This window comes from Aquarana catesbeiana, linkage group LG01, assembly GCF_042186555.1.
Source record: "Aquarana catesbeiana isolate 2022-GZ linkage group LG01, ASM4218655v1, whole genome shotgun sequence".
Taxonomy (NCBI): Eukaryota; Metazoa; Chordata; class Amphibia; order Anura; family Ranidae; genus Aquarana; species Aquarana catesbeiana.
The window spans coordinates 350,312,618-350,325,900 of NC_133324.1; the positions used below are offsets into that span (position 1 = coordinate 350,312,618).

A 13,283-nucleotide genomic window follows, 5' to 3' on the forward strand; every position below is an offset into this window, starting at 1 on the left:
GTATACCCAATTATGTGCCTGGGAAATTAAAATAAAAACAACAGAATTTTTGCTAGCACAAGATTAGGCATTCAAAGAAAATACTGGTTTATCTTATTTCTAACATTCACATTGCTGATTGAACAGCCTCTACTCTTTTAGTTATTCGACTTCAAATGTAGAATGTGAAATTTACATTGCAAAGTGAAAATTGTCCACTCTTTAGTAAATCAACCTCAAAAACTTCTCTATAAGTCTGCTGGAACACATAAAGGCCATACAAATTTTCACCAGGACCCTTGGGACATCTGTCCCTGCCGATAGGCTTACAAAGTGTACTGTTCACCCCCCATCAAGGTTACAGCAGGTGACATCAGAACAACTGTAACTGTAAAGCTGCCCTAGGTTGGTAGATTGCTCCCTAATATTACGTGCAGGGAGATATCTGTCTATCCTGAAACGTGCTGCAATATCAGGACCTGCAGCAATTATTGCATGATAGAAACAATGGCACATATTTAGCAATTTGATCCTTCCATCTGCTTTCTATTCCATAGCAAAGAGAACAATCAGACTCTGCTCAGGGGCCATTTTTCAAGAAGTTGGTGCTTACCATCACCCAACAGCCCATCAGGCATAGCCAGCAATGTTCCGAATTACCAATACTGTTTGTTACTACGAAGTGGTTTATTTTATCCATTGGTGTCTTTACTCATGAGTTTTTCTGTGTTTGTTGTAGCAAAATTATGTTATGGTGTGCCCCCTCCATTTTTCTTTTTTGTCTGACAGTACTGACAGCGCGCCAAGCTAACCAGCTTCATATAATAAGGCAAAGAAAGCAGACATTAATGGTTTAATGCCGTTCTGCACATAGTGTATATGGTTAACAAGCTTTAGAGACTGAAATTGGTCTGAAAGAAACAGACTTTTTTTTTATTATCATTATCCGCAGACCAAACACAAAAACAACTTATAACAGGAACCAAATAATCAGCTTATTCTTATCTGCTTTGTGACCTTCTTAAAAAAGAAAGCTGATTAGACAGGCACCAAAGTCTAAACATAGAGCTCTTCCAATATCATTTTCGCAAGTTGGAATTATATTTTTTCAGGACTAATCTTACAAGCTTGTTGCTGTTTCGTTTTTATGTGTGAAATGTATCTATATATTTATACATGATTCCTGGGTCTTGCTTTAACTCTTGCTGTGCATGTTAGTTTTGAATAATGGATAGTTAGGATGCCCATCAGATTATACATGGCTTTTTACCCTTGGGGAGAATGCTTCTCACTTCCTGTCTCAGTGACCACCTATTACCGGAACAGGGAATTAGGAAAAATCTTACCAACACAGTTATAAAACACCATTGAAGTTCTAATCTTTCCTACAAAAAGATTTGGCCTGTGTTAAACGTTAAAAAGTGTTGTAGTCTATTACATAGTTACTTTATATATGAATTAGTATTACTTTATTTTTAGTTCAAATAAAGTATTCTTGATACACGTGCCGAAGTGTACAATCTTGTAACTATATTCATAGTAGACCCTAGTAGGTGTAGGGTCAAGTACTATTAGGCTTCATAATAAATTATCTAAGTAACAGTAGCATTTTGAAGTTAAATTTGTAGAGAAGTCATTCAAGTTTAATCCAATTACCTCTACAGATAGATGTGAAACCAGTTAGTAAATCCCAAAATATGAAGCTGGATTGCATTTAAGATGGAGGTTGGTGCCAGTGGGCCCTACAACTGTTTTTGATAAAGCTGGGACATATTATACACTGTATATATAAAAAAATAATAATTTGCGCTCACCCAAACTATAAAACACCAAGTGAATATTATTAAAGGTGCTGCTACTTATTAGGTCTGAATACACGACTAACGAAATATGTAAAAAATATATAAGTGTGCAACCTATTAAACGCTCTATGTTGTAAACCAATATCATACAATATATATGAAAAATTCTCAAAGGTGAAAAATCAATATATCCACATTAAGTCCAGTGAAAAAGTGAAAGTCAAGTGAAAAAAGTCCAATTAAACGTGCTCTTGCAGATGAAAAATGGTTCACAAAAAAAGGTGCTCCAAAGTGCTTTCCCCACTTAAATCACTCGCCTCTTACCAGAAGGGCTGGATCTCAAATTATAGAGGTCTAACTCACTCACACAGGTTTGAGCCACCGGGGATATCCCACTCCTTAGGCTCCTGTAAGGGCGCTACCTCCTTGTAAGATAATTGCTCCACTTTGTTACATATCGTGTGTCCTTGGTGTCTATACGAAGCATACCACTGTAGATTATCTCAAGTATGGAGGATTATAGAAGGAAGAGGCTTCATAGTGTAATACATTAAAAGAAACATTTATTTAAAAGTATCTATGCACTTACATGTAACAAAAACGATCAGAAGCAAGCAAACAGCCGCAGACCTGGTCTGCAGGCTGATGCGTTGTGACGTCACAGAATTCGGCTCCACCTGACACGTTTCTCTGTAAGAGGCATCAACTGGGAACGGAGCCTAAGTGGTATGCTCCAAATAGATAACGAGGACACACAAAATACATTGTATCAAAGTGGAGCAATTATCTTACAAGGATGGAGCACCCTTATAGGAGCCTAACGTGTGGGATATCCGTGGTGGCTGAAACCTGCGTGAACGAGTTAGATCTCTATAAATTTGAGATCAAAAGAAAAAGACCCCCTAGTGGGACTAGCAGCCTGTAGCAATAATTAAATCATAATGAAATATAATTTATCAAGAAAATATTAAAGCGTTCAATACAAATTTTATTGGAAAAGCCATTAAAAACAATTAGAGGCTGGTGTACATTTAAGCCAACAAAGTACAAAATATACAAGTGCATACGGATCTACATATTTCACGGACTACCGTTATGACTAGCACCATGGAAGAACAGACATGGAAGAGACCCAATGCACTTCAGAAATGTCTTTCTATCCTCAGGGGTGTAGGCTTTAATAGAGTGGAGCACTTCTATTGACAAAGGTGAACCGTACATACTAGCTAAAATATTTAAATATGATGTCCATCATGTTGCCCAGGGAAGAGAATGGTTTCAATATCAGCAGCCCCCATGTAAGATTCAACAAGACCTGTCAGAACGTTCACTGCAAGAGGGGGAAGGCGTGGAGATGAAAAAAGTGGTCAGGTAAGAAGAGTGGTGCTAGACACACGCTGTCCCTGGGGGAATGCCGCACAAACTGTCCCATGGATCGATGGTTTTTAAATATTTTGGCTGATGTATGTACGGTTCACCTTTGTCAATATAAGTGCTTCGCTCTATTAAAGCATATACCCCTGAGGAAAGAAAGGCATTTCTGAAACGCGTTGGGTGTCTTCCATGTCTGTTCTGCCGTGGTACTAGTCATAACGGTAGTCCGTGGAATATGTAGATCTGTATGCACTTGTATATTTCGTACTTTGTTGGCCTAAATGTACACCAGCCTCTAATTGTTTTTCATTGTTTTTCCAATATTGAACTTTTTAATATTTTCTGGACAAATTATTTTTCATTATGATTTAATTATCGCTACAGGCCGCTAAAGTCCCACTATGGGGTCTTTTCTTTTGTTTCTTCCATGTATATGGGATGTTGGCCTGATTAATATATCGATCGTACCTTTATCTCCTACATTTATAATTTGAGATCCAGCCTTTCTGGTAAGAGGCGTGTGTTTTATGTGGGGAAAGCAAATTGAAGCACCTTTTTTGTAAATCACTTTTCATCTACAAGAGAACGTTCAATTGGACTTTTTTTTTCACTTTTTCTTTTTTCACTAAGGACACAATGTGGATATATTGATTTTTCACCTTTGAGAATTTACCATATATAATGTGTGATATTGGTTTACATCATAGAGTATTTAATAGGTTGTGCACTTATCTATTTTTTACATATTATATACTGTATAGCTATAGTTTGGACTGCATGTGCAGTAGGTAAAGAAAAATCTACCCCTCTAACAACCACTTATCTTTCAATAAAACTTCAATCACTGGCTCAAATTTTTGAAGTCATATTAAACGTTTGCCAACCGCCGCACACAGATGTACGTTGGCAGAATGGCAAAGGCAGGCAAATGGGCGTACAGGTACATCAATTTAAATTTGCCGCCTTTCAGGCGCACGCCGCACGCCGTGGGAGCGTGCCCGCAGGTCCCGGGAACTCGATTTTCTCTGGCAGCCCGCGATTGTAGTGTGGAGAGGTAGAACGGGAGATGCCTATGTAAACAAGGCATTTTCCCGTTCTGCCTTGTGTCATGACAGAGATCTACTGCGCCCTGGAGCAGTGATCGCTGTCATGTCCTAGGTAGCCCCCCCAACAGTTAGAATCACTCCCTAGGACACACTTAATCCCTTCATCGCCCCCTAGTGGTTAACCCCTTCCCTGCCAGTGTAATTTACAGTAATCAGTGCCAATTTTATAGTACTGATTGCTGTATAAATGACACCAATTTTATATTACTGATTGCTGTATAAATGACAATGGTCCCAAAATAGTGTCAAAAGTGTCCGATGTGTCCGCCATAATGTCGCAGTCACGATAAAAATTGAAGATCGCCGCAATTACTAATTAAAAAAAAATTATACTAAAAATGCCATAAAACTATCCCCTATTTTGTAGACGCTATAACTTTTGCGCAAACCAATCAATATACGCTTATTGCGATTTTTTTTACCAAAAATATGTAGAAGAATACATATGGGCCTGAACTGAGGAAATTTTTTTATATATATATTTTTGGGGGATATTTATTATAGCAAAAAGTAAAAAATATTGCTTTTTTTTCAGAATTGACATTTTTTTTGTTTATAGCGCAAAAAAGAAAAACTGTAAAACTGTAGAGGTGATCAAATACCACAAAAAGAAAGCTCTATTTGTGGGGAAAAAAGGACGTCAATTTTGTTTGGGTACAATGTCGCACGACCGCGTAATTGTCAGTTAAAGCGATGCAGTGCCGAATCGCAAAAAGTGCTCTGGTCAGGAAGGGGGTAATATCTTCCAGGGTTGAAGTGGTTAAACCATATAATATTTTGTAGCTAAATACTGGAAGCTCTAAGATCATTTACATCATGTTTTCTAGCAAGGAATGTCATAACCAAGACCACCAGTTAAAGTCACAAAGCCTGCCAGGACGGAGATACAGTAAATGAACATAAACAAGGAGAAGTACACAGAAGGCAACAGAAATAGGCATCACATAAGAGCATGGTTGGCATTTAGCTAGAGAAGAGCAGAACTTACATTTAAACATGTAACATAATGAAGTTTGGCTGCAGAGGCAACAGTATAAGCACCACAGTTTCAATGCCAAATAAGCTGAAGAGTTAAAGCACAAAATTTCACATCCGAGTGAGAATATTTAGAAACAAAATGTTTTTGAAATTTTAGTTTACAGATTGAGTTTGGAATGGCTCACATTTGGTAGGATAAGGCTACTTACTGTCTTATCACAGTTTAAAAATTTTGTACACTCCCTATGCTACACATTGAATGTATTATTTAAAAACAGCACTGCAACAAAAAAAATAGATGGGCACTGCAACAAAAAAAACAGATGGCTGGGATTAGATCTTTATATTCCAGCGTATCACTTCTTCAGGTATTCCAGAAATATCTTCTGATCCAATTAATAGCAGCACCTTGTAATAAGGATAGCCGATAGGCACACAGCCATTGGCTCTCAAACTAACCCCCACTGATCACCACCATTACAAAAAACAGTTTTTAATTTTCCTGCTTTTAATCTGTTTAAGAAAATTGTGACAATATGTAAATAATATTATTATGTCACCTCATTTCCTTTCCCACTAACGGACCTGTGCTTGCTATGCTCAATGGGAAATCCAGCCCACCCTGTACACCTCCTAGAACCGAACTATACACCTATAATTTTTGGAGGCTTTTATGAAAATGACAGTAGCTTTGTAGCTTTTACATATAAACATAGTCTCACCACATATTCCGGTTGTTGCTGGCAGCCCTGCTATGTCTGAATTTGGAGATGAATTCCGTGAACTGTCTGCAGATTCAGGATACTGTCGTCTGACCAGACACCTGTTAGATGGAGATAGAATATCACAGTAAATCCAAGTTCACATAAGGTGCAACCTCTACTCAAGCCTTGAATAGAAGGCTAGATGCACTAAATGAGTCACAGGTGCTAATCTATAAGGGTGGCTTCAAAAAGGTTTTTATGAAACAAAAGACTGCTATAAATATAAACGGGAGATGATTTACTAAAACTGGAGAGTGCAAAATCTGGTACAGCTCTGCATAGAAACCAATCAGCTTCCAAGTATTTTTGTCAAAGCTTAATTGAACTAGTAGAAGTCAGACCCTGGTTAGCTACCATGCAGAGCTATGGTAAAAAGTGGTTAAGACATGACTCAGAGTGTGGCACCACATCCAGAAAAAAGAAAAACCAAGGATGAACATGGACTTTAAATTGGTAGCCACCAGTAGACCCAAGATGAAAACGAGAGCACTCAGTGGAATAAAAATCCAGGTTTATTTAACATCATGTAGAAAACATATTAAAATTGAATACTGAAATACATAACAAAAATAGTATGGTGATGTTCCACCTAGGTGAAACCTATATGAACACTTGGGAAACCCTGTTGGTATGCCCATGGATATGATGGACTCTGAAGCTGGTGTATGCAGAAGGTCTTACTTATCAGGGCCCCACAGGAAATCAATGTACCGAGGGATCACAGAGCTGTACCACATTTTGCACTCTCCAGTTTTAGTAAATCAACCCCACTGTGTATTTGAATGGTGTCAAAGACTCAGATCACACATTGTTTACTTGGATAATCACTCACATGAAGCATTAAAATGTATATTTTTGTCATGATTGGGAACCACATTCACAGTAAAAATTTCATACATCCAAATCCTTTTTGACTGATTTTTTCTTTTTGGCTCACTGTGGTCAAAAACGATCCTTGATTTGTCTTTAACTATTGAACATTTCAAAAACGATCAATCTTGAACTAAATTTTGCCAGTCTATGAGTAACTTTACACCTTTAGATTTTACACCTTTACAAATATAAAAACAACAGCTTAAGAGATGCATAACAGGAGAATTGGGAAAAAAATATTACTGAAACAAGAAGCTGGATCAGTATATGTAGTTAAAGGAAAAACGATGATTGGAAAATGAGGTTGATTATTCATAGTAAAAGGTAAATACACATGTTCTGGGTAATATATGAGTTAGTCGATGATGGAGTAGGCATCCCAGCTCAATGGAGTAGCAATGTCCACTTCAGTGATTTCCAGCTTCCAGGGGCATTGGCTGGGTTTGATATACATGCATAGTTACATGCAAGCTAGACCAATTTACCTATGTATAAAATATACATACTTGGATCTCTTTTTTAAAGGAATCTTGCGAGTCAAAAAACAAAACAAAAATCGTGTTTCTCATTAACCCCTTAGTAACCCTTAGTTAACCCCACTCATACCTAGTTAACTAAGTCCTTCCCTCTTTATTTTTTTCGATTGTTTACCATTTATAGTTTGTAACATTACTATTCATTTGTTCCCTATTTTTTAAGTGACACATTGCAAAAAAGTGCATAATTAAAAAAAAAAAAAAAAAAAAGCAATATCTTGATTTAATTTGTAAAAAACTTCACCATGCTTTTCTAATAGAAACAAAATGTTAGTAACATTATACACAGAAGAAATTATAGAACAAAATGTGCACTTTTAACTTGTACATATAAAATTAAATAATTTGGACTGAGACAATATTGCCTTGTTTATAGTTAAAAAAAACAAAAGAAAAATCTGTGTATTACATTATTGATAACAACGTTATCACCAATTTAATAGGCTCATAGCTAATTTGTAACTTTTGAAAAAATATATCCCTAGCAACCAGTCAGCAATCATCTTTTAGCCAGACCTCAATTAAAAAAAGTTGTGGTTCATATCCTGACACAGTAATTTCTACTAGGGATAAACTTATACAACTACGATATTTGCACAGAACATATTATACCCGTAAACAGTTATTTTTAATACATAAACTGGCCACCCCTACGTGCCTCAAGTGTAAAGCCTAGTACACACCACTAGTTTTTTTTTTTTCGTTCAACTCAGTGGGTTGAATGAAAAAAAACTGACAGCTTAGGTCGGAGCCAATGTACTAACAATGCAATGTTAGTACAGTGATCGCCCCTGCTGTGCTTTTGTGTTCTGATAGGGGGTGCCCCCCCAGTCCGCCAGAACACTCTGGTCAGTGCTCTCAGCCATTGGTTGAGAGTGCTGAACAGGAGTTGGTCGGCAGACTTTTTTCGGTCATGAGCCTTCGATAGTAGCTGGCCGGACCGGCTGCCATACACATGGGCTGAATGTTGGCCAACATTCGGCCTGTGAGTACTAGGCTTTAGTCTGAACAAGGGGATTTTATTCATATGGTCTGGTCCTGTAATAAGATCAGACCGTTTTGGTCCGTGGTCATTGCATTCATTTTGGATACCTTTGACCTCCCTAATGTTTGTAGCCTCAAATTGTGCCTTTTCGGGTGTGTTCAATCTGGAGCTTACTACTAAGGACACGCTTTTTTTACGTTTAATGTTTTATTATGCCAGAAAGACCATTATATTATATTGGACATGCACTGACCCCTTGCATATTGGATTGTGGAGGTGCCTAATTAACCAAAACCTCCCACTATATAAACTGACTCATGAGGCGAGAGGTTGCTAAGCACAATTCACCAAAATTTGGGGAACTTGATTAGATATATAGGATTCGAGTGACTCCTTGTTACATTTATTTTCTTATTCTACACCATAGTTACTTTCCCTCCCAGAGTTTGTCTTATTCTAATTTATTGTCTCTACCTCTTATTGCGTTGCAGGTCGGAGTTGCACTGTACTTTGCTGAGACAATGGTAACTTTGCCTTTAGTGGCAAGTGATTCTGATGGGTAGTTCAGGTGAACAAACTAATATTACCTGTGTACTAGAGCAGGGTTATTGTATTTAATATTGCTTACTGTGGTCTTTTCGTTCCCTGTCAATATTCATTTTGGTTGGGTTGTTGGTAATGCTTGTACACACACGTACGTATCTGGTAATTCTGGCACGTTTTATGTTTTCTGTAAGCTCAGATATTTACATGCCTATTCTTTTGTTATTGTCATGCTACGATTTCGGTCAACAATATGCCCTTGCACTGATATGACTTGTGTAATTTGCATATGCATCTTTTTTCAATAGACCAAATTTATAAAAAAAAAAAAAAAAAAAAAGAAAAAAAAGAATTTGGTTGCCATATGCTCTTTTTTTTTATTGGGCTACTACATTTTGTGCCTTGCGGAAGCCTTAAAGTATAATGCATATGTTCCACCCTACTATAATAAATGGCAATAGACAACATCAGGAATCTACTTCAAGATAATTAGGTGAATAATTAAATGCACAGACATACTTTGTAACCTTTCTGGAAGAATTAAGGTCTGAGCATTGCATACTAGCATCTACATTTCTCAATAGATTTGATTTGCCGTCTAGTTATGGTACAAGTTGTTTGAAGACTGCATTCAGAAAACTTTATGAGAAATAATTAGATGCAAAAAACTTGCCTGGAGAACATTGTTTCCCAAATAACAATCTACAAAAGTTACAATTCTACACCCCATAGCAACCAATAACATGCTAGTTCCCTTTAATCTATTGTTATCACTACAAAGATCAAAGTAAATATCTCTGCAGGCTCCAAGCTAAAAATACTATTTCCTGGCCCATCTCACGTCAGCACACAAAGGGAAGGGTTAACATCTCCTCCGGAGCCCCACAGGACCACCTGTTCCTAGCTAAACAAAAGACAGCCCCTCCCAAAATTAAGGTGTTCTTTTTTGGTCATGCTCCAGGCCAACTGTTGATTGCCGTCTGTAAGTAATTTGTTTGCTGCATCCCCCTGCCGAACCTACACCTCCATGTTCAGCCTCTCATGGAGTTAGAAGACCCTGAATGTTGGATGGTAAATCCTCCTAAAAACTGGGTGCTCTTTGTGCCAGGGCCGCGGGCAAAATGATGCTTAAACAGCATTGACATTGCACAGGTGTGGTATTATAAAAGCTCTGCAATGTCATGATTGCCACTCCATTGGGATTTTTTTCCTGTCTTTTTATATGCAGCGCACCGCACTGCTCTCCTGGCTTTATTGTCAGTCTGAGAGCGGCTGTGAATGATGTCACAGGGGGCGGGGAGATGGGTAGCAGGGGATGGGAATCGCCATAGATCCAGAGGTAATAACCCTTTGTGTGCTGATGTGAGGATGAGCCAGGAAAGGAAAATTACGGTAAATATTTGATAACAATTTTTCATTTTCTTTTTATCTTACCTTTTCATAAATTGTACAGTCTACTGAAATATGAAAATCTTTACTTAAAATTCATATCAATATGAATAAGTATAATAAGTATAATATGAATAAGTATTAATTAACAAATTCTGCATTTAGGCTAGGTTCACATCTATGCGGTTCCAGTTGATGCAGTTTTGCAGTGCGTTTTGCATTTGCGGGTTCCCCGCTGACAGCTGAATGTATGGGGTACATAGTACCCCTACTCATTCACCAAGAAGAAGATATAAAAAAGATATAGTGTAAAAAATTACAGTAGACCGTTCTTGACAATTCCTTTATTAAAAAAGAAAACAATGTCCCCCGAAATAAATTCATCATCAACCACGAATCCCCTTGCCTGACTTTTTCTTAAATAACTAAGGGGCAGGCCGACGACGTTACAAGGGGGCGGGGTCACCCGGTTACATCACTGGGTGACCCCACTGCTTAGTTATTTAAGAACTGTCAGAGAGCGGAGCTAGCAGACGGTGGGAACCTTCGGCGGGAGTAGACAGTTTATTTTTTTCCTTTTTTTCGGGTCGGCTGTGGCGGTGGGCATCAGTGACTTTTTTACATTCAGGTGTCAGGAGGGAACCCTGCTGACAGCTGATGACTCATCGGTTGCTAAGGATGCAGCGGCTGCCTGCTCCGTAACAAGAGGGTATTTGCAGTTTGTTATGGAGGGAAAAAAGAAATCCGCAAAGCGCATGTAAAAACACAACACTTGCATTTTTGGTGTGGGTTCATTGAAATCTATCACATGCAAAATGCAATCTGCTGCGGGAAAAAAGTCCCTGACCCTTTCCAAAAACGCAGTGGCTGAAGAACGCATAGATGTGAACGTGTCCCATAGGAAACCATGTTAAATGGACTGTAGTGTGTTTCTGCAAACTGCAAAACTCACTAAAAAATGCATAGGTGCGGACTCTGGTCATATTTTTACACACTGTAGGCTGAAGCACTGTAAATACTGAGAAGTGAGAGCAACCCCTATAACTGTTATGGAAATAAGATGAAAAAGTTGACCCGTTCTAAAAACATATCGGAAATGGTCCTGATTGCTCAAGCAGCAATCACACGTAAAGCAAACCTTCAGTCATTTTTTCAACTTTCCATCTATTAAACCTTCTGCCTTTGTTGTTTTAACTTTGGATAGTAAAACATTTTTTTCTGCTAGTAAATACCTTATACAGCCAACTTCCTGTTTTTTGTCTGGTCATTAGCCTAGGCTTATGACATCATGCCCAGCTCTCTCTCTCACTCTCCTGAGAGTTTGCAAGGAGGAGGGGTGAGTCATAAGAGGGCCAATGAGAGCTGCAGAGCTGGAGGTGTGCCTCTGTGTGTCAATCCAGGAAAAGAACAAGCAGCAGCTTCAGCTGCCCACAGTTAAAATGGTTGCAACAAGACTTAGTGGAGGGAGATTTCTGCAGCATATTTGGCAAGTACAGAATCCCATTATATATATAAAATAATATGCAATGTGGTTGGAGGGAAGTTTCCGAAGGGAAAAGATGTTTTTATTACAAATTATGTGAGCAGACTGCAGTTCCTCTTTAAGGTGTGCTAAATAGCGCTCAAGTCATTTTAAAGTGGCACTTCACTCAATATTATATGTCTTTTTTGCACAAATGTTATTGCACTTTAATGAAACTGGGCCACAATATGTTTTTTTATTTCATTTTATGCATTGTTGGTGTCATCTTTTCAACTAAGTTCCAGTTCCTTTTATGTCAGAAGCATAAAATGACTGTCATGATAATCTTCAATGTAACCATCATCCCTTTCTGAAGATGAAAAGCCCTTGAACAGGGAATAAAAACCTGAAGATATCTGAATTTTTTCACAGAGATTACCTTCAACTTTGATACCTTCAGACAACCCACTGACCCCCATCTTGCTACAACATATACGACCAGGACAAGGCGCTCTGGCACCCAAGGCTACAACGCTAGTGCTGCCTACCGCATCCTTTACAACTGAGAGGGACAGAGCTTGTACATTACATGTAAATATAAGTGGACAGACCAAAGCAGGGTCAAGAAATAGCAATATTTTTCAGTTTGGTGAGTGGTAAATTTAAATTAACAAGTATTCTTACAGATATAATAATATTCTGCAATTACTCTCATTCATTTTGACATAAAAAATTTATTTATAGTACAAAGCAAGGAAAAGGTATTTCCAAACAAAATAAAGTTTTATTCAATGCCTCATATGTGGTAATTAAAATTTTTATACTACAAAAAAATTGATAAGCAAAATAAACAGGAAAATGTGTAATAAATACCCTAAGGCCTCATGCACCTGGGTATGTTCAGAGCTCATTTTTAAATGCATATAATGGTTTTTTTTTATGGCTGAATAAACACTGGACTTTCAACAATGTCTAGGTGCGTTCAATCTAGTTGCGTTTACAAAAAATATGTACATTTAGGAAATGTACAGTCTGGTTTTATGCAGCTAAACACATTTAAATGAGTGCACACACAAGTATATTAAAGAGAAGTACTTATCAGATCAGTTTTTTCCTGCATTTGTATGAGGCCCAAGAAGAGCAGGTACTCAGGAGGGAAAATATTTAAATAGGGCTAATAAATTGTAACAATTCGATATTATTATAAACCAGGGGTCTCCCAACTTTCTAAGGAAAGGGCCAGTTAAGGGTACTTTCACACTGGGTTGGGGCCGGTGTTAGCGGGAAAGCGCTGCTAGTTTTAGCATCGCTTTACCGCTGTTATAGCGGCGCTTTTCGGCCACTTGTGGGGCGCTTTTGAACCCCTGCTAGCAGCTGAAGAAAGGGTTAAAAGCAACCGTGTTGAGGCGCTGCTGAAACGCTTTGCAGGCGCTTCAGCAGGGCTGCCCATTCATTTCAATGGGCAGGGTGTTTTGGGAGCAGTAAATACACC

General features: G+C 38.1%; 1 protein-coding gene across 4 annotated transcripts in view; it reads right to left on the reverse strand.

Annotated features, from left to right (window-relative positions):
• Positions 1–13,283, reverse strand: part of CARMIL3 (capping protein regulator and myosin 1 linker 3) — a 150,490-nt gene that overhangs the window by 72,570 nt on the left and 64,637 nt on the right. For all 4 annotated transcript variants that reach the window (XR_012244587.1, XM_073632554.1, XM_073632564.1 and 1 more), the window contains exon 6: positions 5,962–6,062. Coding sequence is in view for 3 of the 4 variants with exons in the window: in XM_073632554.1 (XP_073488655.1) it covers positions 5,962–6,062 (101 nt within the window). In the remaining variant the exon portion in view is untranslated. The remainder of the gene's footprint in view (positions 1–5,961; positions 6,063–13,283) is intronic.